Genomic DNA, 24,711 nt, shown 5'->3' with positions numbered 1-24,711 from the left:
ATCTGACGAAAAACAGAGAGGCTCAACTCTGGAAGCCATATTTCAGCACGAAAAGTGAAAGCACACTATTGAGGCTCGAGTTTTGACTCAATATACTAACTGCATATAATAAACTGTAATGGACCACACTCGGCTTCAACAAGGACAGTCTCAATCTCAGAACCGGTTCCGACAAAGGCGGACTACCGCCCATTGGGGGTTGGGGGGGCGCTCTTGTGCTGAATGGACATGGCAGGTGACCACAAAGCCCCCTCCCCACCTTCAGGGTCCCTGTATATGTGCAACGTAGAACCAGTAAAACAATCTTACCCTTAAGCGCGTAGTGGAGATCTCGGCTTTTAAAATGTCAGGATCATATTTAGTGCTAGATGAAGATCCTGAGAACACTTTTCAAAGAGAAAAAAAAAAAAAGGAAAACAAGGTTGCATAACTAATTCTCAGCTCAGAATTTACAAACTAGAAACAAGATTCACATGCTTCTGCGGATACTTACTTAACTTTATAATTTCTTTATTGTCATTCATCAGACACCTAAATATAAAAAGTAATCTTCAAACCTTTATAATTTTCTGTTTTTAAAAATACTCAAGAAAGACAAATGTCATAAAGACCCTGGTATACTTCATTTCCTTCTGAATTTTACAGCATGGGATAAAATCTTAGCGGTCCTTATCGCAGACACAGTTTATCGTCTGAGCTCGGCACCAGCCAGAAACCCCCTATTTCAGTTGGACTTCGAGCCCAGCACGCCGCTGCTGTAAACTAGGCCAGCTCTGGACGACTGGTTTTTGAGACGAGAGAGAGCTAAGTCAACTGGGTGGGCAACAGAAACATCATTCTCACTAAGGGTTCCCGCTCCACCCCACGACAAACTGCACAGGAGTGGCAGACGGGTGCAGTATTTGCCATGATCTGAAAGGGTAAAACTGAACTCATACACAGATTAGAAGCAATCAATAAGGCAGGGGGAGGAGCATAATTCCCCGGAGAAGAGACTGTTCCTGAAGGAGGTGGGGGTGGGGTGCGGGGGAGGCTCTGCAGCGACCCTGGCGCTGTGCCCTCCGCGCTCTTCCCGCGGAGGAAGAAACGGGACCCAGAGTGCAGCGCCCCAGAAACCCAGGTGGCCTTCAGTCATCTCGAGTTCGGTCCCCGTGGTCAAAGGGAAAGCCACGCCGTACTCACAGCTTGTGTGGGAACTTGACTTCTCCTTATAGGCATCGTTCAGTCGGACGTACTCATCGAGGGCCAGCGCCAGCCTCTGCTCCTTCACGTGGTACAGCTCCTTCTGCGTCCGCAGGGCGTCTTGCGCCACCGAGAGATAGTCCTTGAGCATCTTCTCCTGCTCGCCCCGCCATTGCTTCCTCGGGTCTTCAATTTGCGTGGTTTCTGCAAGCACATTCGGGGGCTTGTTGTTTAGAATCTAATTATGCTTTTCTTTTTTCCTTATTATTTAAGTGTTAAAAAAGATTGTAGCTAGCTTTAATTCTTTTATTCTCTAAGTAATTTATTAGTATTTGCAAAGTGACTTCTCTGGCAGTTGGATACAGTTGTGGTTTTATTTTACCAGGTCCCGTCCCACCCTCGTCCCCTTTAGGGTCCTTGTCAGCAATGTATTCCCCGCCTTGAGTCTGACAAACACAACTGCCAATCCCGAATTCTCTGGGTCCCCAACATCTACAGAATAAAGCCAGGCCACGGATGACAGCATCTCAGGCCTGGCGTGGTCTGAACCCCACCTACATTCCGTGGCACACGCTTCCGGTTACACACTGCCGAGGTGCACTCGACACCAGCGCTGCTCAGAGGCTGGCCTGCCAACCAGCCCCTGCCCCCAAACTCTGCTACGTGTCCAGGACAATAAGTATAGAAATCAAGAGTAAATGTTTTTAAATTTTTACACACTTATTGTATAGCTGTTGACTCCAAGAACACTGGGGATTACAGCTTGCATTTATTTTTCTAATAATTCATTTTAATCGTATTTTACAAAAATATGTCAGTTCATCGTGGGTTAGAAATTTAAATACAAACAAACAAACAAACAAAAACACCCTGGTCCAAGTCTGAGGAGCACAAGGGGAGGCCTGGCTCCTGCATCTGCACTTCTGTGCACCTGAGCCACCTGGAGGGCTCTCAGGAAGTCCCCAGACCAGTGCGAGTCCCTGCAGGGGCACTAGGCACAGTCTCTTTAAACGTGCCTCCGGCGAGTCTGGTGAGCGGGAGCGGCGTGCCCTTCCACGGCTCGCGTAAGGCTCCTGTGCGCTCACCAGACGATCCAATCGGAAACCCACTCGGCCTTGCCTGCCCTGCCCAGCCAGCCCCCACGTGAGCCACCGGAAAGGCTCTGATCAACGCTTTCTCCTCTGCTCCTTCCACGTCCTGACCGACTCGGGGCTTCTCCATGTGGCCCCGCGTGGCGTGGTGTGTCTTCTGCTCCTGTGAACTGTAAGCTATACAACTTTTTTGATGGCATTCTCTCTGTGTTGTCATTCCAGAAATTAAATCCAGGTACAATCGGAACAGGTGGGTCACATGGGCTGGCCCCTGTATGACTATGAGAGTCTATTCTGGACAAATTAGGACAGAACAATCAGTTTAACCATTTGCTGGAGTGTCTCGTGGCATGCCCTGTCTTCAAAATCCTTTGTGTGTAAATCTCTATCTGAATGAATCCCAACTCAGTATTTTTGGTTAGCCCCAAGGGCTGCAGTAGGTCAAGACCCAGAATGTCCGAAGTCAGGGGCAGCCATGAGGTATTCAGGAGTGGGGGGGGGGGCTCGGCTTCAGCTCACTGGTCAGAACACCAAAAACAGAGGCTCCGGGGGGCCCAAGTGTGGGGAGGGTGGGGGAGAGGAGGGCTGGGAAGGTGTCTGAGTTTAACTTGGGTGGTTTTCTCCATGTCGGTTTTCAGGAGCTATTCATATGTTCTGGATAAGGGTTCTTTGTCAGATCTACGTGCTGTAAACATTCATCCATGACAGTATGTATCAGTGGTATAGTCTTTAAAATATGTCGAGTGAAGACCCTATTCACAAAATTGAACACACTCCTTTTATATGAAGGTTTTTTTTACATTTATTTATTTATTTTTATTTCTTTGTATTTTTCTGAAGTTAGAAGCAGAGAGGCAATCAGACTCTCACATGCACCTGACTGGGATCCACCTGGCACCACCCCACAAGGGAGTGATGCTCTGCACATCTGGGGGCATTGCTCCATTGTGGCCAGAGCCATTCCAGAGCCTGAGGCAGAGGCCATGGAGGCATCCTCAGCACCTGGGCTAACTTTGCTCCAATGGAGCCTTGGCTGAGGGAGGGGAAGAGAAAGACAGAGAGAAAGGAGAAGGGGGAGGAGTGGAGAAGCAGATGGGCGCTTCTCTTGTGTGTCCAGACCAAGAATCAAACCTGGGACTTCCACATGCTGGGCTGACAGTCTACTGCTTAGCCAAATGGCCAGGGCCTGAATTTCTTTTATTTTAATTTTTTTTTTTTTTTTTTAGGTGAGAAGGGAGATAGTGAGACAGACTCCTGCATGTACCTTGACCAGAATTCATTGGGTAGGTAACCTCATTTTGGGCCGATGTTTGAGTACAGAGCTATTTTTAGTGCCTGGGGCTGAGATGCTTGGACCAACTGAGCTATCCTCAGCATCCAGGGCCTCTGCTCAAACCAACTGAGCCACTGGCTGCAGGACAGGAAGAGGGAGAGAAAGGCGAGGGGAAGGGGGGTAAGAAGCAGATGGTCATTTCTCCTGAGTGCCCTGACCAGAGATCAAACCTGGTACATCCATATACTGGGCTGACATTCTAGCCACTGAACCACCAGCCGGGGCCATATTTGATGTTCTAAAGTAGGTAAAAATCAAGCTGGTATGACAGGAATTAGAACAATTTGCAGCACTGGGGGTGGGGTGGGAAAAGTCCTGGGGTGATGAGTATATTCTGTGTTTTACCTAGAATGACATTTGTCAAAAGTCACCGAAATACATACTTCAAATCTGTGCATTTTCTTATCTGTAAACCAGCCCTCAATTACTGAAGAAAGAAACAAAAAAAAATTAGGGTATAATTCTGACCTTACCAAAAGTTACTTACTTTTGATTTAGTAATGATATCAAAACCTTATAACCAGTACATTATAATTACCTTCTGGTTAACCTCCTCCCAATAATAGTTATACCCCCCTCTCCACACCTATACCTGCTCAGAGGTGAATTCCATCATAAAAGACTTCAAGTCTATTAGAACTACATTTGTCAAGGTCAAATCTTTTACTTTTAGATATTTAATAGTGTTACATAGAAATAGTATTAAATAGCCAAACATTCTTTATTTCAGTTTTTATTAAAACAAAGAGAAGATAATGCTGAAACCACACAATGTCAAGACACAACATATGTGAGGACCAGCTGTTATGAGAAGATAATACCACTTGCTCCCTAACCTACTTCACAGGACTGTCTTTAAGATTAATGAGATAACGGAGCAGATCCGTGTTAGAGGGAGAGTGACTTGCTGTGGGTACTCTGGGCTCTTCAGTAAACCGCCAGGCCCCTGGGGCCCCATTACTGCCTTAAAGCAAAATGGTACACCTAAAAATGTATATTCTGATAAGTTGAGATTTTAAATATTCAGAATGGTGCTTTCTGAATCATAATTTATACTTGAAATGTGCTTTAATTTCTTAAAAAAAAAACAAAAACAGAAGGCTTTTAATCTAAGCTCTTTTTCCTTCTAACATTTAAGATTTTATCATTACATGAGCTACCCAGGGATAAAGAAACTCACATGCAGTCACTGGCCTGAAGAAGCCCACAGTTTAGGGAGAGAAACATACAAATACATCATGTGAATGAATAAGACAAGTGGTTTTTAAGAACCCCTAAGTGCCTGGAACTATAGGAATACCAGGACAGGGAACCCAATTCAGAATGGGGGGGCCCACGGGGTGGAGATGTGGGTACTGGCGATGGCCTCTGGGAGGTGGTGGGCCGGAGCAGAGGGACCCCAGACGGACATGGCATTTGGCCAAGAGGGAGGGCCTGGGGGCTGGCCGGAATGCTTGGGGCTCAAACCAACATATACAACAAAAGGCAGAAAGCCAAGGACTTACAGGGCATAGCTGGAGTGCCCGCTGGCGCCAGAGCAGAGCTGGGGAGCAGATGGACGTGGAAGCCGGAGGGGCCAGCCTGCAAAGAGCTTTATAGTGAGGAGTCAGATACACACTCCTGGAACTCTGGGTAACACTGGAGGGACACACTTTGTCTGCCAGCAGCCTCAGGGAGGTCACTGAAGTCACCATCCAATGAGATCCGCAGGGTGCCAACAGAAGACTGCCACCGAAACCCTAACCCCAGGTCTAGGCAAGAGAAAATGGGGCGGGGGCAGCCAGGTGTGTAAAAAGTTCCAATGGAGGGTGTCACGAAGTGCAAAGGGGTCAAGAGCCAGAGGGACAGGAACTCTGTCGGATCAAGGAAAACGCGACCACGGCGTCCTGGGACTTCACCACGTGTGGGGCCCCAGGGGACTGCGGCGAGAGCAGTTTCTGTGAAAGCACGGGGCCGTGGAGGACGCGACATTCCCGCGGAAGGTGGCCTGCAGCAGGTGTCGTGGTGAAGGGGAAGCGGGGGCCACAGCGGGGCAGGGTCTGGGCGGAAAGGTGGTTTGGGAACGGGGCAGTGCTTTGTTTCTTCTTTTGGTAGTTTTGGTTTGGCTTTCTTTTAAGAGTTTCCAGTGTTTAACTACTAAGACAAAAGAACCACTAGGAATAGAAATATAGAAATGGTGGAGAAACATTTAAAACCAGGAAATAACTGGTAACGATACACAGGAAAGAAGGGGGGATATAAAAGTTATTAAGAGGGATTGGGGGGGGGTTGGGAAGAACACCCCTCCCACTAAGACAGAGGAGAAGGCTTTGGAGGGAGCTTAGAAACCCGAGTCTGTACGTAGGTTGTGGGAAAGATAGGAGGGAATTAATTTTCTCATTTTGGTGCCATGAGAGCTTATTTCTGTTGAACCAAGACAGGTAGATTTGTTCCTGGTTTCCTGAATGTTATTCAAGTAAAAAAAAAAAAAAGAAACTTCATACATACAAAATAAGTATAAAAGTGATATTTAAATAGTTATGCATTTCAGGCCCTGGCCGGTTGGTTGGCTCAGTGGTAGAGCGTCGGCCTGGCGTGCAGAAGTCCCAGGTTCGATTCCCGGCCAGGGCACACAGGAGAAGCGCCCATCTGTTTCTCCACCCCTCCCCCTCTCCTTCCTCTCTGTCTCTCTCTTCCCCTCCCACAGCCGAGGCTCCATTGGAGCAAAGATGGTCCGGGCGCTGGGGATGGCTCCTTGGCCTCTGCCCCAGGCGCTAGAGTGGCTCTGGTCGCAACAGAGCGACACCCCAGAGGGGCAGAGCATCGCCCCCTGGTGGGCAGAGCGTAGCCCCTGGTGGGCGTGCCGGGTGGATCCCGGTCGGGCGCATGTGGGAGTCTGTCTGACTGTCTCTCCCTGTTTCCAGCTTCAGAAAAAAAATACAAAATAGTTATGCATTTCAAATATTTCAATGCATTACTTTTGTTACATAAGAATGAATCACGATCGTTTAAAAGGAACTTAATTTTAACCAAATTAATCCCTTCGACCATAACATTAAAACATTTGGTTGTCAATCACTGATACACAATAAAACTTAGTATATAAATAATAATACCGTATCATGAGAGGGTCATTAGAAAATACAAAACTGAAAGCTTACTTTAAAACCTACAATTATGAACTCTTTGTGGAATTTTTAGAAACTTCTAGGAAGAGGTAATATCGCTACAAAAAAGTTACATTTCTTCCGATCATATCAAAGAAAAGCGGAGGCATACCATACAGATGCGGCGTTTGTATTCGTGTTGAACTACCATCTCCAGAAGAAAGCTGGCCCCCCACCCGCTGCACCGTGTGTTCCCTGAAAACCGTCCTAACACTTCAGCCCCCCACCTCGTCTGCCTGTGGCAGTCGGACCATTCCCCAGCCCCCAACCCGCTCCACCTCCCTCCTCACCGCCCACACGGCTGCCGGCGTGCCCCGAGCCGAGCCGAGCCGGACAGAGCATGCCTCACGCCAGACGTCTTAACAACCAACAACCGCCTTCTCTGATGCTGCGGCGCTGGGGAGCCTTTCGTCACCCGTCCTGGGCGGCCCCCCAGGCAGAGAGAGACCCTCTTGTCCGTGCAAACTGCGTTCTTCATCTCAGCCTGAGGTTGGGGCCTCGCAAGGGCTCCCTTGGGACACAGGCCTTCTGGGCCACCCCGGCCACACCCTCCTGGCCTCAGCCTCTGCAGATTTCAGACACCCCTGGACTAGTTCACTCAGGTCTGGACCCCTCCCCATCGCTGGGAAATGAACATGCTCCCAGATACAGAAAGACCCCGACAGACTCAGGGCGAGGTTATTTTCACAAATTTGATATGTGATGTCAACATACTTTCCATATTTAACATTCTTAGATTTCTAAGAGATCACTCCTATTCATCTGGGCCTTTTGTGCCCCAAAAACTTTATCATATGTTTACACAAGAGCAGCTGCAAGTCACCACTAACAAATGAGCATCAAATCGAACAATTTTCTATGATGATATTAACCCTAAATATATAAGGAGGACAAGAAGAATGGTTCCTGGTACTATATTATATAAAATTTTAATGTAAGAATAGACTATCGCCTGACCAGGCGGTGGCACAGTAGATAGTGTCAGATTGGCATGCGGAGGACCCAGGTTCGAGACCCCGAGGTCACCAGCTTGAGCGCAGGCTCATCTGGTTTGAGCAAAAGCTCACCAGCTTGGACCCAAGGTCACTGGCTCAAGCAAGGGGTTACTCAGTCTGCTGAAGGCCTGCAGTCAAGGCACATATGAGAAAGCAATCAATGAACAAGATGTTGCAACGAAAAACTAATGATTGATGCTTCTCATCTCTCTTCGTTACTGTCTGTCTGTCCCTGTCTATCCCTCTCTCTTTGTCTGTTAAAAAAAAAAAAGACTCACCCTGGCCGGTTGGCTCAGCGGTAGAGCGCCGGCCTAGCGTGCGGAGGACCCGGGTTTGATTCCCGGCCAGGGCACACAGGAGAAGCGCCCATTTGCTTCTCCACCCCTCCGCCGCACCTTCCTCTCTGTCTCTCTCTTCCCCTCCCGCAGCCAAGGCTCCATTGGAGCAAAGATGGCCCCGGCGCTGGGGATGGCTCTGTGGCCTCTGCCTCAGGTGCTAGAGTGGCTCTGGTCACAACATGGCGACGCCCAGGATGGGCAGAGCATCGCCCCCTGGTGGGCAGAGCGTCGCCCCATGGTGGGCGTGCCGGGTGGATCCCGGTCGGGCGCATGCGGGAGTCTGTCTGACTGTCTCTCCGTTTCCAGCTTCAGAAAAATGCAAAAAAAAAAAAAAAAGACTCTATCAAGATAATAGAGTATAAAAAATTCATTATGTATTTCTCAAAATCTATAAAAACTAAAATAATTATTTTTAAGTTAAATAAGCAAAATGATTATCAGTGAGTATTATATGCAATCTTATGAACAAATTTTTCAAGGGGTCAATAACTAAATATAAATATAGACACGCACACACATGTTTAAAGCATTGTTCGTGGCCATGGCAGTCCTCTGCCCAGCCTCACATGTCAGGCTATTAAAGTGAGAGGTGTTCCCCTTCCAACCACAAAGCAATCAGGGAAGAGAAGCAAGACGAGGGTTTAGGGCTTTTCCAAAGTCACGGCTGCATCTTCCAGAGCTGGTGATGGGCCTCAGCCTGCCCCCCCCGCCCCCGGAGTGCCACACGCACAGCTGCCCGTTACACCGGGCTGTACCCATGCCCACCACTAGCCGTGGCGAGGACAAGAACGGCTCCCGGTCTCCAGAGGCCTCTAAGACATGCACCGAGAAAACTCAACTCCCTACCAGGCAGACAGGCAGACAGACAGACAGAGCGGATGCCTTTCTCTCCCTCTCTGCCCCCATCAGCCCAACTCAACACACATGCTCCAAATTCCAAATTGGGCATTTCAGTTCAGTATCAGTCCCTGAGAAGGGGGTGGGGGTGGGGCTGAAGATAAAGAAGCTCCCTTTGTAAAGCATGGCTCTAGATTTGGGGGATTACTCTTCTGATGTGATCGCTTTGACCAAAGAGGAAACTTACTGTTGATGTGATCAATGTAGTAGACACCAATCTGCGGGTCAAACCCTGCTTCCCAGCCCCACGGCAGCTCATCCCCAACACAGTCAGCAAACGACAAGGGCTTCGTCAACCTGCAACAGAGCAGAGCGAACGTGAGTGCACGGGTGACTTCTTCCTTCAGCCACGGGGGCGAGCTCCGGCCCCCAAACACCCGCTGTGTCCAGGCTGCACCTGCCTTTCGGTTCCTGGTTGTCTCCGGAGTTTGCACCCCTGTGTTTGAAATCTTGAAGAAACAACAACAACGAGGAGGAGATACAGAGATGAGCATCCAAAAAAATATAGCAATAAGTCATAAAACCCTTTTGAAAGTTTACCGCATAAGGTTGGGAGACAGCTTGATAAAATAAATAAATAAGGCTATCCTAAATCTGGGAGAACTCCCAGCTGAGCGTAAGGACAGCTGGGACCCAGCTCTGTCTAGCTCTACAGTCAAACTGCCACCTCATTAAGGAGAAAAAAAAATCTGTTCCAGGATTTGCATACTGGCGTCATGGAAACCATCGCATCAGGACCTGGAAGACGCAATGTACAGCAGGCTACACTACACTAACCTCAGGCTTGGATGCCCTTACGTAAATTACTAAACCCTCGATGGCAAGGTCCACTGGGAGTTCTTCCTGAGAGGAGAGACAAACATCTTATCTTTATAAGTACCTCGTACACAATAGTCATTCACCAAAATTTTTAATGGAACCAAACACACAAAGAACATATCAGGGCGATCTCACCTTTTGAGACTGCTTTACCCTTTCTCTTTAAGCTTTACAACTAATGGGAAAGGGCCTGACCTGTGGTGGCGCAGTGGATAAAGCGTCGACCTGGAATGCTGAGGTCACTGGTTCAAAACTCTGGGCTTGCCTAGTCAAGGCACATATGGGAGTTGATGCTTCCTGCTCCTCCCCCTGTTCTCTATCTCTCCCTCTCTCTCTCTCTCTAATAAAAATGAATAAATAAAATCTAAAAAAGTAAATAAATAAAACTAATGGGAAAGGAAACTGCAGTTTCCTAAGCAGAGAATGGGTTCCAGTAATTACAGGTTGAGACGAACCCTGCAGACCGGTGGCGCGCTGTTGTGGCATGGCCGATATCACTGACACACGTTTTAATTTAGTGCGCTGACACACAGCACAGTTCCCACATACAAAATCACCAGGAACCCCTGGGACCACGCAGACGAATACCAACTCTCTCACGGCCCAGCTGAGAGACGGGTCACTTCCAGAACCGCATCACTCCTCAGAATAACAAACCGCACCCTCGACCCTCAGAATGCCGGGAGAACAATATGAAATGAGGGGAGCCCTCTCTTCCCGGGCCTAGCCTGCGGCAGCCCTTCTCCAAGGACATAAAACACCAGTGGATGAAAGGAAGTCAGCGTCTCCCTTTCTCTGTCTGCCCGTAGCATGAGGTCTGCTCTGAGGAGGGCCCCAGAGCCGTGACTGTCAAAGCCCGTCCAGCCTGCGGAAGTCCAAGCAGCCTACCCCCTGATTCACAGAGACCCCTCCCTGAGCCCCCTCTGGGTCTTAGCTTCCATCTCTAAGTCATGGCCACACCCATCCTCTCCCTACCCTTCAACTGACTCCTCAAATGGATGAGAGGGTAGAAGGGGGTTTACTAGGGCATAGTAAGTAGCCAATAAGTGTTAGGGATTGTCAATACCAGCAGAACACATGAACTGCCGCCTGCACCCTGCAGAGGACCCGAGCCAGGCGGCACAGCATGGCACGGCGGTCCTCAGAGGGTGCCCTCACAACCAGCAGCATCCACACCTCGGGACTGGCTGGAGATACCCATTCCTGGACCCTGTAGGAGGCCCACAGAACCAGAAACGCTGGGGCCCAGCACTGCATGTTTATTCCGGTCTCCCAATCTATTTCCTAAAAGCAGGAGGGGCTTCTGAAGTTCAAATGAGAACTAAACAGTACAATGCCTGACAAGTGGTAAGCTTTAGATATACTGATGAGTAAAATGGCTATCAGACATGCTAAGCAATGTGCCCAAACGAGGCAACCTGCCATATTTACTTTGTAAACGGGAGTCATTCTGAACTCAATCTGAGTCAATAATAATAATAATAGTAATAATAACAGATCTCTTAGAATTGTGCCCCAAACCCACTCTATAGAAACTGCTCAGCAAAACAGATTTCTCTTAACAAAGGAATTAGATACTGTATCAAATAATCCCCGCACCACAGGGAGTGGCCTTGTCACCTCACACCCTACAGGACTGGTTGGTCTCTGACCACCCCAGCCAAGCCGATCAGACAGAACCCTGCGCCGGATGCCTCACGTGCTAAAGTTTGGGAAGCCTCTTTCCCTCACGCTAAAAGGCCCCATGCAGCCTAAAAAAATGACAAAGAAGAAGACAGGGAAATGGTAAGTTTAAATGACTAAAGAGAGAGATCATGCAAGTTAAATCCTGGCACCAAATGAGCATGTTTAAGCATGGATATGATATGAGTGTATTTAGTACCCCCAGCATCAGAAGTCACAAAAGCTTTCAGAACATCTGTTATAATTACAAGTTACGGACCCTTGATTACACTTGGAAACCATCCAGTTTTCCCCATTAACTGTGCAGCAGCAATAAGCATTTTATTACCTGTCACTGTTGTAAGCCTAGAATTACATCTCTGAGACACACATAATTGTGAACTCAGTTAAAAATTCAGACGCTTCCATTCCTGAAAGTTCCGCATAGAACTTTCTTTGCGGTGTTGCCTCCAAATTCAATGTAATACTTTATTTTCTGTGTCTGGATAAATACATATCTTTTCTCCGCAGTCTATCATTAAGTAAATCCATTCAATAAAAATTCATAAATTGCAAAAATTTAGGATTGAAAGTTTATCCAAATGACAAGAGTTAAATAGATCTTGGTACCACACCAAACCCACCAGCACTCCGTGCCACCGCTTCCTGATGAAGGGACATATTACCATGAGATCCTAAGAAACACAAAACTAAAAGAAATAGCAGATGTATTCGGAAATGAGAAACGGTATAAAGTAGAACAGATCACAAACGTAGTGAGCAGAAATGTTGATGAGCTCCTAAATTTCTTCCTCTTGTTTTGCACAGTCTGAACTATTCCATCATCTTCTGATGTAAAGAGAGTAACGATGGGTGGGGCTTGTTTTCACTGGTTTCCCACAAAGCAGCAACGTCCGGCAAAAAGCCCAGAGGGAACGGGAGCCTGTCTGCAAAATTCCAGAGACGACTCTTTGCTTAAAAAAGTCTTCTTTCACACCGTGACTGATGTAAAGAAAATGATAATTTACTGCAGCACTTTGCCAAAGTTTATGTGTAAAATTTGAACTTTGCATGGTATTTCCTCTCCTTCTGGGCATCGTACCATTCCTTTTATGCAATCTGTCATTTAGTATTTATCATCATGTCACGGATACCTGTCCTATGACATGAGATGCCACGCATACATATATTTACTCTTCTTAATTACATGCTGGCGAATACTCCGTGTGGGCAAGCAGCACAAATCCAGAAAAACTGAGTTTGTACTAATTGCACTACATGAAAAAGTGCTCAAGAGAGAGGAACCATTTTCAGGTTAATAACACTCTTGACTCAGTTCAACCTCCTACCTGCATGGTTTCACATGAACGGGAAAGGTCTTATCAGGTACTCTTACTTGGCAGCATCTCGCTGTAGTTGTCAACTGTCTGGTTACTGCAGAATCTGCTCACACGAACTTCCTCAGCTGCTCTGAGAGAACAGGGAAGGCGGAAGGATGGGGTTCACAGTTTGAATTTTTTTCCTTTTTATTGAATTTATTAGGGTGACATTGGTTAACAGAATTATACAGGTTTCAGGTGCATAATTCTGCGACACATCATCTGCACACCGTACTGTGTGTTCACTCCCCAAGTCAAGTCTGCATCCATCACAATTTGAATTTTAAAAGGATGGGGAAATACCAGAAATCTTTCTATAGTTCTGAAAGAATTTTAATTTATAATGATGTTGATCGGTCCCCTTAAGACAACTCTGTCTGTTTCTACCACTATTCTAACCAGGGAAACGAGCAACACAGAGGAATGGCAAAAGGGCGAATAATTGGGAAGAGAGAAGGGTGGCAGCAAGAAAACAGCCTTTAAGAGAAATGATACAACCCAGGGCCATGAGGCCAGTTCTGTGTCTTTGAGGAAACAAACTCTTCGAAAGGAATCACGTCAGACAGAACTGCCAGACAGGAAGGGCCCGGCCCGCAGCGCTGGGTCCAGGAGGAGACTGCTCCCCGGGACTTCAGGGATCATCCGACGGCCCGAGCCCAGTGAGCAGCATCACTGGGCCTCCATTCAGGCTCACTTCTTCAGATCTCGTTCACGCCATCCGTGTCGGCCCCAGGTCTGGTCTTCGGGTAGCTTTCACCCGCTGGTCCCAAGGGCACTGCCTTCAATGGTGGGCTTTCAGATAATTGAGCGCAATGACCTTGTTTCCCGAGCCTGCTCTCCTCAGACCCAGATGCCCTGTTCCCTCTCGCTGTCTCTCACATCCCTCCTCCACACAGAAGCCTGCCCATCTCCTGCCCTCATCCCTCCTGTCTCTCCCTCTGCTGCAATCTCACCCCATCAACTGCTACCAAGTACTGCCCTCCTCCCCTGTAGTTCATTCCTTCTCTCACCCGCGGGGCTGCTCAGCCCCCGACCCTCCAGGGTCTCCCTCTGCTGCAATCTCACCCCATCAACTACCACCAAGTACTGACCTCCTCCCCTGTAGTTCATTCCTTCTCTCACCCGCAGGTCTGCTCAGCCCTCATCCCTCCTGTCTCTCCCTCTTCTGCAATCTCACTCCATCAACTACCACCAAGTACTGCCCTCCTCCCCTGTAGTTCATTCCTTCTCTCACCCGCAGGTCTGCTCAGCCCCCGACCCTCCCGTCTCTCCCTCTGCTGCAATCTCACTCCATCAACTACCACCAAGTACTGCCCTCCTCCCCTGTAGTTCATTCCTTCTCTCACCCTGAAGTCTGCTCAGCCCCCGACCCTCCCATCTCTCCCTCTGCTGCAATCTCACCCCATCAACTGCTACCAAGTACTGCCCTCCTCCCCTGTAGTTCATTCCTTCTCTCACCCGCAGGGCTGCTCAGCCCCCGACCCTCCAGGGTCTCCCTCTGCTGCAATCTCACCCCGTCAACTGCTACCAAGTACTGACCTCCTCCCCTGTAGTTCATTCCTTCTCTCACCCGCAGGGCTGCTCAGCCCCCGACCCTCCAGGGTCTCCCTCTGCTGCAATCTCACTCCATCAACTACCACCAAGTACTGCTCTCCTCTCCTGTAGTTCATTCCTTCTCTCACCCGCAGGTCTGCTCAGCCCTCATCCCTCCTGTCTCTCCCTCTGCTGCAATCTCACTCCATCAACTACTACCAAGTACTGCCCTCCTCCCCTGTAGTTCATTCCTTCTCTCACCCGCAGGGCTGCTCAGCCCCCGACCCTCCAGGGTCTCCCTCTGCTGCAATCTCACTCCATCAACTACCACCAAGTACTGCTCTCCTCTCCTGTAGTTCATTCCTTCTCTCACCCGCAGGGCTGCTCAGCCCTCATCCCTCCTGTCTCTCCCTCTGCTGCAATCTCACTCCATCAACTACTACCAAGTACTGACCTCCTCCCCTGTAGTTCATTCCTTCTCTCACCCGCAGGGCTGCTCAGCCCCCGACCCTCCAGGGTCTCCCTCCGACTTCTGGCTCCTCCTTTGACGTTTGTTCCCAATCACTCTCTATTCTAACCTAGAGGTTTCACCTCCGGAGGACTTCAGGAGCCCTGCCCAAATCTCCCAAACGCCACCCAGGCTAGTTCTGTGGTTACTCATGAAAATACTTCAGAGAGGCAGTATCTGTGGGTGCTTCGCCTTTGTTGGGGCACCTCGCTTATGCGAGGGGGACCCAGGTATATTATTTGCAAAGATGTCAAGGCTTACAATATTCTATGTCAAAAATGCCAATTTTTACATAAAATAAGTATACGAATAATATAAAACATTTCCTGAGTGCTTGCCATGGACCGCACAAGCTTCCATACATATCAACGTGAGTTCAATCCTCATAAAGTTCCACAAAGTAGATACAATTGTTATCACCATTTGAAGAGCCTGTGCTGGAAACTCAGCATACTTGTAATCAGACAAAGACGTGATTATGTAACACACCCACGTCTCTCTCATTAGTGAATGCGTGCAGTCTCCAGCCAGTGAGTTTATCACGCACTCTACGGGTATCACCGTTGCTACTGAATGCGTGGGTTTAACTACTGACACGCTACCTGCCTTTGACTATCCACCCGGTTCCAGGAGGAGGCGGCACCAAAGGCGTCCCTCTGACCAGCTCCCGAGGGAGAAGACGGGGGGAGGCCTGGACTTGAACACGGCCGGCCGCTGCCCTGCGTGCCCGGCTCGCTGGCGACAGCGCCGCCCGCTGTGCTGCCCAGGCATCCCCTCTCTAGCCCTTCCCCACAAAGGCTCTGACGAGACCAAGGACGAAGTCCGGTCACATCTGCCGGACGTGACAAGTACATGTCAGGGACACGCAACTCTTCAGTCCTTCAGAGACTTAACCAAATAGCAAAAGTAGTTTTTAAAAATAAATGTCTCTTTTTTAACATGATTTGCAGACTGAGGAGCAACTTTTAAATAAAACTGCCTGATTTATAACCATGATTCTTCAACAGGAGGCTATAAAATGATCCAACTTAATTGTTTATATTGTCTGGCTATTTTATTTTAGCTTAAAAAAAAAAGTAAATAAAACGTTTAAAAAGTTGGTGCTAATAAGGCCAAGGTCGTGGGTTGGACCTGCCACAAGCTCTTCACTATAAGGTTGGCCCGAGAACTCGACTTAGAGTAGTGATCCTCAGCCCTGAGCCTGTGCTCAGCTCCTCCGGGAGGCTCATTAACACAGACTGCGGGGCCCCGCAGGGGAAGTCGTGGGTTGGACCCGCCACAAGCTCTTCACTATAAGGTTGGCCCGAGAACTCGACTTAGAGTGGTCCTCAGCCCTGAGCCTGTGCTCAGCTCCTCCGGGAGGCTCATTAACACAGACTGCGGGGCCCCGCAGGGGAAGCCTGAGAACCTGTGTTTCTCACAAGCTCCAGGGGATCTGATGCTGTCTGACCCCAGGCTGCACTTTGAGAACGCTGGTTAAAAGGCACCGATGGCGGCTTTGGTCCACCGGGTGATGGAGAGACAGAAAGCAAGCTCGACTTAGAAATGGAATGGGAGACAAAGGCCTGTGCTTCAGAAATAGCTCTGCTGTGAAAACTATGAAATGTTTACACAAAATCAAAGGCTCAATAACGCTTAGCTTCACTGCATTTTCAGTAAACGTTTTCTTTTTTCCTCAAAGAATGTTTAAATAGTTTAACAATAAGTTCTTCAAATGCAAGGCTTCCTCTTTCTTTCATTTTCTCACTTATATATGAAATGGTAACAAGGATTCAACGTCATTAGTCATCAGGGAAACACCATCAGAAACACAGCGAGGCACCGGTTCACACTGGATAGCTGTGATTTTCAAACCAGAACACAACACGTGTTGACGCAGGTGTGGGAACCCTGGGTAACACTGGTGAGAACTGCCAAGTGGCCAGCTTCTGCAGGAAACGGCACGGCAGCTCCTCACAAGGCTAACCACGGAATTACTGCAGGAGCCTGCAACCCCACTCCTGGTATAACACCCCTAAAAGAACTGAAAACAGGTACCCAAACAGTTCCATGTTCACATGTGTTCACAGCGGCAGGACTCACAAGAGCCAGAAGGTGGAGACAGCTCAAATTTATGTCAGTGGAGCAACGGATAAACAAAGTGTGGTATATCCATGCAATGGAATATCACTCAGCCATAAAAAGGAATGAAGTCTGGATACATGCTACAATGTGGACAAACCTCCAGAACCTCATGCTAAGTGCAAGAAGCCAGACGTAAAGGGTCACACAGAGTGCGACTCCATGTACATGAAATAGCCATGAGCGAGAACGCTGTCAAGACAGACAGCAGGTCAGTGATTGCCAGGGGGTAGAGAGAGGGGCAAACGGAGAGAAGCTACGTAATGGGCATTTTGGAGAGACGGAAATGCTTTGGAACTAGCTAGATACAGGTGGTGGTTGCACAACATTGTGAATATACTGTGTCACTGAACTGTCCACTTCAGAGTGGTTAATTCTGTGTTATGTGAATTTCACCTCAATAAACTGTTTTTTTTTTAAACAGTAATAAGTTAGAACAATGCCCAGACTCCAAGTGAATAAAGTATTTCCACAAGAGGAAGCAAAAATAATAAAAATACGGGAAAATGTTCAACATCACTAAAATAAAAAGCAACGCCAAATAAAACAATACTCAGGCTTAATTTTAAGCCTACTGGACTATCAAGTTTTGTTTTGTTTTGTCTTAATGACAAAACTTAGCTCTGGTGAGGATGTGAGTAATCAGATACTTTCATTTATTGCCTGTGATTTTGTAACTTGATACAATCTTTTTAAGAAACAATTTGGCAATATTAAAAAACCATTCAAATGTTGATTACACTTCACCTAGGAATGCTATTATGCTATTCTTACACAGGGTACCTGAATCCGGTCACATCTGACACTCCCTACCCCCCCCCCCCCACACACACACACACTCAGGGGCCACCCAAGGCATCTTCCCATGCTGCTGTCTGTGCCGTCAGCCTATGAGCTTGTCCAAGGCACGGCCCCTGCTCTGCTCTCTGTGCCTCTGCCCAATGCCTGCCTCTAGTCGGCCTATCATCAATGCTGACCGAGTGCGTGTACATCAGAAAGGAAGATGGCAATGAAAACAGCGATATCATGGAACGATTTTCATTTTCTTTTTAATTTTTTATTTACATATAAGTCATGGCAAATGCATTTACTAAAAATAATGTGAAGGTTGATAGTAAGATGATAGTTGATAAATGTGTTTCCTGACAACGGGACAAGATAGGAGAAAGATTTCTATTACTTTTTTTCTTCATTTTTAAGTGAGAGGAGAGGAGATAGAAAGACAGAATCCCACATATGCCCCAATGGGGATCCACCCGGCAACCCCCTACAGGGAGATGCTCTGCCCATCTGGGGTGTTGCTCTGTTGCTCAGCAACCAAGCCAACCTTACTGCCTGATGAGGAGGCTCCATGAAGTCATCCTCAGCGCCCAGGGCCAACTCGCTCGAACCAGTTGAGCCATGGCTGTGGGAGAAGAAGAGAGAGAGAGAGAGAGAAGCAGTAGGGGGAGGGGTGAAGAAGCAGATGGTTGCCTCTCCTGTGTGCCTGACCAGGAATCGAACCCCAGACATCCATACACCAGGCCAATGCTCTAACACTGAGCTAACCAGCCAGGGCCAAGAAAGATCTTTCAAGATTGCATCAACATATCTGGTCCTGTAATACATTTTATCGTTTCATATTCATTTTGAAATACCCCCTAATTTTTGTGAGCAGTATATTTTAGTTTATCATAATTACATTTAGGTATCACAAGGGAATAGCTAAATACAAAATATGTTCTTAGTTACAAAGTGGTCAAAGAATTTATCTCAGCTGTTTCAATAATTCAGCAAGTTTTTTTTTTTTAAGTGTTTTACCCTACAGAGAAAAACAGAGCGATCTGCAAACACTTTAACCTGAACCTCTTTTCTTTCTTAAGTGCCACGAAATGTTTGCTTGTTAGATTATTTGGTTTTGGAATGTAGTTTGAGAATTTAAGTGGATGTGCCGCAAAGGAGGCAGGAATGTTTGAGCGAGGAAGAGGGCTTAAAAGGTTGTCTAAACAAACAAATAAAAACCCACCAAGACTATCCCATTCTCCCACCTCTAGTCCAAACAACACATGACCGTTACGGATTTCATCACGGATAATGGCTGTTCAAGGACCAGGACTGGGAGAGGTGGGAGTATTCACTCCTCAGAGGTGCTCAGTCAGAATAAGGAAAGGAGGTGGCACACGGCACACCCCTCTGGATGGAGAGAGCCTGTTTACTCAACGTTTCTCTCTCTTTTATTTTTTTTAGTAAGACAGACGGGACAGACAGACAGGAAGGAAGCTGAAAAGCATCAACTCATAGTTGTAGCACCTTAGTTATTCATTGGTTATTTCTCATACGTGCCTTGCGGGGGAGCTCCAGCGGAGTGAGTGACCCCTTGCTCAAGCCAGTGACCATGGGGTCATGTCTAGGATCCCACACTCAAGCCAGTGACCTCGGGGTTTCGAACCTGAGTTTTCAGCATCCCAGACCAATGCTCTATTCACTGCACCACCGCCTGGTCAGACTCAGCGTTTCTCTTAAACGAGGTTAATCAAAATCTACCTATACTACCTTGACCAAATGTAGGGAACTGGGAGGATGTTTTTTAATGTCTATAACCTTATTACACAGGGGCCCCAGGTAACACTTTTTCATTCCAGCTTATGTTTTTCTTAAGAATATATAGGTGAATATTTGGATACTGATGCACAAATAATAATATGCACATTTTTGCAAGATTGGCATTAAACTAAATCATCTATACATACACTATAGTTCTGAGTCCTGCTTTAGAAAACACAAGTAATCCATACTCATTACAAAGACTATATAAAATAGGAAAACAGCGTCGGCCTAGCGTGCGGAGGACCCGGGTTCGATTCCCGGCCAGGGCACACAGGAGAAGCGCTCATTTGCTTCTCCACCCCTCCGCCGCGCTTTCTTCTCTGTCTCTCTCTTCCCCTCCCGCAGCCAAGGCTCCATTGGAGCAAAGATGGCCCGGGCGCTGGGGATGGCTCTGTGGCCTCTGCCTCAGGCGCTAGAGTGGCTCTGGTCGCAACATGGCGACGCCCAGGATGGGCAGAGCATCGCCCCCTGGTGGGCAGAGCATCGCCCCTGGTGGGCGTGCCGGGTGGATCCCGGTCGGGCGCATGCAGGAGTCTGTCTGACTGTCTCTCCCTGTTTCCAGCTTCAGAAAAATGAAAAAAAAAAAAAAAAAAATGAAAAAAAAAAAAATTAAAATAGGAAAACTACAATATTAGTAAAGTCCCTCCTTTATTTCCCTATAGAATGATATATACTGCTCACAACAATTAAGGAGTTTATTTCAAAATGAATGCGAAGTGATAAAAAAAAGCATTTGATTTTTTTATTAAACAAGAATATCAGAAAAGCAAATAAGTTAGAGTTGTTTGATTATGCAAATGAGATGCAAAACCAACATTTATTTCTTTGGTGAAAATGCACTCTACAAAAGGCTGACAGTACTGGAGTATCAGCATGTCCCCTGATCCCCTAATTTTTGTGATACCAATATATCCCAACATTTTAGTATCTTTTCAGTCATCTGTAAATTCATATACTTTACAAAACACACAAACAGGCTCATACTTTGTGTTTTCCAGGACTTTATCCAGTTTGCAACACAAGTTAGACATCTTTCCAAGAGCATACATAGTTTACTTTAATCTTCTAACATCTTACACTGAGTGGATCACAGTCCACCATTAAACTAATCATCACTTAACAGACATTAGTTTCAACTTCCTTCAGGAGAAATTAATGCTTTAATGAACAGGCTCGTAAATAGTTTCAGCTGTTTAAGTATTTTTTAGAATAAATTCCTGGCAGTGGGTCACTTTTTAAATTTAAAAATGTCAACATGCCGATAATAAAGACATATGGGAATTTAAAATTTTAAATTCTGATAGCTATTTTCCTCCGCACATTAATATGCACTTTCTTCTACAATGTAACTGAATGACCACTTATCCACACCGCACCAATATTGTCGTGGGGGAAAAAGTAATCTAATAGTTACGAGTAAGGCTCATAAATGCCATATGTTTACTCACTTCTTTTGCAAGTCCTTCTTAAACCTGTGTGGTTTGTTCTTATAATTGATTTGTAGCAAATGTCAATATATTTTGATATTAATCCTTTGTCAAGTTGCAGATATTTTTTTTCCGAGGGTTTTACTTATTCATGAACTTCGTTTACGCTGAGGGGAAGATAAAATTTCGAAGTATTGGGAAAACTAGATAGCCAGTTAGGGAATAAAGGCTAGATCCTAACTCTTCCTTACTACAAATTTAATTCCAGACAATTCAGAAGAATTATATGTGATAAATAAAACTAAAGTATGAAACTCACTAGAAGCAAAGATACACAAGAATTCTTTAAGACTTGGGCTTCCATTCCTTAGCCCAGAGTTTCAAATTATAGTCATTTAATACTTGCCACTGAAAATAAACACAATGAAAACAAAATTATATGATAAAACCATGACGAACTGCTAGCAAGCCTTGCTCTCTTTGTTACAAAGGCAAAATTAACAAGCATTAGAAAGGTGTAAAGACATATCATCAGCACCAAAGAGACGTTCTCCTTTGTCTGATTGGAAGAGCTGCAAGAAAAGTGAAATAGAAAAAGAAATGACTAAAAGTGGCTTAATGAAATGTCCCTGTTGCACCACATCCACCTAGTAAAACATGGTCCCAGGCCAAGGGAAGACCCCAGCGAGCGGCATGACTGGGACAAACTTTAATTTAGGAAAGTGAACTTAACAGAGGTGCACTGAACACACAGGGTTTCTCTGGGATGGTCCCCAAACCTGCAGCAGCTGCCAGCACCTAGGAACACGTTAGAAACCCAAACTACTAAATCAGACACTCTGGGGGTGGGGGGCCCGAGCTCCTCCCACGGTTCCCATGGCGATGCTGCTCCTACAGGTGAGAGCCCGCCCGGGTCTGGGGCGCAGCTGGAGCAGCTGTTTCCCACCTTCCGTCCTAGTGATCAGACAGGGAAAGGTTATCATCCCTGAGGCTGGAGGCTGCCGCGGAGGGGCAGAGGCGCCCCCTGCGCCAGGGCAGAGTTCCCGTCACTGGACACTGGAAAGGAGAGGCCGGATAATGGCAAGTGGGGGTGTGACCGAAACAACGCACTCAACGCAGAGGGGTCACTGAGGATTCTGCGGCTCAGTAGTTTCCGAGGCGTACAGTGACACCGGCATGGGTAAGCAGAATTGTCAGGAGTACTTAATTAACTTTAAAATACGTTGTGTGTGAGGTGTCGTGGGACATGCAGGTAAAATATAGACGGAAATTTCCGTAGGGAGAGCAGATAATGAGATTAATGTGCCAGGAGAGGCCCTTTGGGATGTGCCCACATTTAATGGGACAAAGGATGTAACAGTGAGAATGCTTAGAAAACCGAATTCAACTAGAAGAAAAAAAAACCCCAAAAACCAAACACCCACTTCTGTCTCTGTCTTTCCATTCCTACAAGTAGGACAGAACAATCCAACTACCGTCATCGAATGTTTGCAGAAGGCCTGCCTGCCTCGTGCTGGCTTCCACAGGACGTGCTGAGTGAAGTCCCACCCCTCGGCAGTTCTTCCAAATACAGCCAGTGACTGCCCTCCGGGTGTAGCCGTCTGGTGGTATAAACCGCTTCCCCAGCCGTAGCTAAGTGTTTGGAAACAGACGAACTTTCAGTGCGCCCCCTTGTTGTAGCATCAGAAGAATACTTAGTGAATTCCAGGGAGGCAGTCTTTGTGACGGGACAGGAGCCCGCGGAGTGCAGCTGAGCACAGGATCCGCAGAACAACAGACCGCCAGATGCTGGGGCTACAGCGCCCTTTCCCGGCTTAAACCCCGAGAAACTCCACGTTTGTTAAAAGGGATAGGCCTTCGGAGGGCAGGACACCCGGTCGGTAGAGTCCACATGGGTGGAGTGACCTTTCCACACACGACGCTGTCCGGTTCCCCCTCGCTCTCCCGGTCACCTGGGCCACAGGAGGTATGACCCGCTTGCTGGACTGGAACAGTCCCAAGCCGTCCTTAATTTTTTTACAGTATTATTAAAGTTTAACTTACACACCATAAAATTTGCCCAGAATTTACTAAATCAGAAAATTTTAGTAAATTTCTAGAGTCAAAACCACTATACAATCTAGGTTTAGCACATTGCTACCACCCCAAAGAGACACCCCCTGCCGCGTGCCTATCTGCCACCCCAGGAAACCACTAAGTTACTTTCTGTCCATATTGATGTGCTTTTCCTGGCATTTCCCATGAACCGAATCCTGCCAGCCACGGTTTCTGTGTCTGGCCTCTCTCGTTTAGCGTAATGGGTTTGCCATCTATCCACATTGTTGTAAATTTCAAGAATTTGATCCTTTTTATGGCTAAATAATATTTCCTTATATGGATATACCACATTTTGTTTATCCATTCACCAGTTTATAGACATTTGGATTGTTCGCACATCTGGCTATTATGACTAACACTGCTATGAACATTTGCATCTAAGCCAACCTTCCCCGCCCCCAACCCTTGCTTTTAAGAGGGGAAGACATCAGATCTCACTCTCAGTGGGAAGGGCCAGGTTTCACACAGAGTGGTCCACAAATACTAAGCATCGGACAAGAAGTGAGTCAGCCAGTACCAAAAGCATGCTCTTGGTCACAGCAGGCATTCACGAGACACGCTGCCACAGGGTGGAAACACTACACCAGGGGTCCTCAAACTTTTTACACTGGTTCCTCAGACCATTGGAGGGCCAGACTATAAAAGAAAACTATGAACAAATCCCTATGTACACTGCAAATATCTTATTTTAAAGTAAAAAAAACAAAACGGAAACAAATACAATATTTAAAATAAAGAACAAGTAAATTTAAATCAACAAACTGACCAGTATTTCAATGGGAACTATGGGCCTGCTTTTGGCTAATGAGATCGTAGTGCCCCTTCCAAAAGTGCAGCGGGGGCCTGATAAATGGCCTCAGGGGGCCGCATGCGGTCCGCGGGCCGTAGTTTGGGGACCCCTGCACTACACTGCCCCCCACAAGCTTGGGAGCAGGGTGTCTGTCTGCAGGAACTGACTGCACCAACTACTGAAACACCTACCGAGAGTGAGCTGGGCAGGTAACGGAAAACCCAGCCACCTGACACAGAGGGACAAAAGTGTGCTTCCACACGTGTTCCTCTACCTGGGACGTCTCGCCCTCCGCCTGTCCAGCTCCTCCTCTTCCTCAGTTTCACCTCACAGCTGTTCTGGAGGAGTCAGCTTCCTTGGCTCTGGCCGGGTGGCTCAGTGGGTAAGGCATTGTCCCTGCGCCCTGAGGTCGTGGGTTTGATCCTCAGTCAGGGCAAGTACAGAGCAATCAGTGAGTGCACAACTAAATAGAACTAAGTGGAGTGAGTTGTTGCTTCTGTCCCTCTCCTTCTCTCTCCCGTCCCCCTCTCTCAAATTAATAGGAAAATTAAGAAAAGAAAGATTCAGCTTCCTCAGAAGTTAGTTCAGGCATCCTCTTCTCAGGGAAGCTGTCCTGTTCTCCAGGCCGTCACTATTTAATGACATGGGGTGAGCTTTAACTTTGGAAATATTTCCCTGTGCAAACTGGACACTTCACACTGTTCACATTCTTTAGTTTACTTGCCTATCCAGTTCGTTGAGTTCTACTTGGTGCTCCCCACGTCTGTCAGAGGAAACAAGAAGCGAGCTCTGTCTCGCGGGACCTGA

The 24,711-nt window shown here is 47.2% G+C and overlaps 1 protein-coding gene across 1 annotated transcript in view; it reads right to left on the bottom strand.

Annotated features, from left to right (window-relative positions):
* The window catches only part of WWC2 (WW and C2 domain containing 2), a 169,885-nt gene that overhangs the window by 77,677 nt on the left and 67,497 nt on the right, over positions 1-24,711 (bottom strand). Inside the window, exons 2-4 of the mRNA XM_066380135.1 lie at positions 9,170-9,279; positions 1,183-1,386; positions 310-386 (exon numbers count right to left, since the gene is read on the bottom strand). Of these exons, the coding sequence (XP_066236232.1) occupies positions 310-386; positions 1,183-1,386; positions 9,170-9,279 (391 nt within the window). The remainder of the gene's footprint in view (positions 1-309; positions 387-1,182; positions 1,387-9,169; positions 9,280-24,711) is intronic.

The sequence above is a fragment of the Saccopteryx leptura genome, chromosome 4 (genome assembly GCF_036850995.1).
Source record: "Saccopteryx leptura isolate mSacLep1 chromosome 4, mSacLep1_pri_phased_curated, whole genome shotgun sequence".
Taxonomy (NCBI): domain Eukaryota; kingdom Metazoa; phylum Chordata; class Mammalia; order Chiroptera; family Emballonuridae; genus Saccopteryx; species Saccopteryx leptura.
The sequence above is the reverse complement of the archived record's forward strand: the minus strand, read 5'-3'. Positions and strand labels throughout refer to the sequence as shown.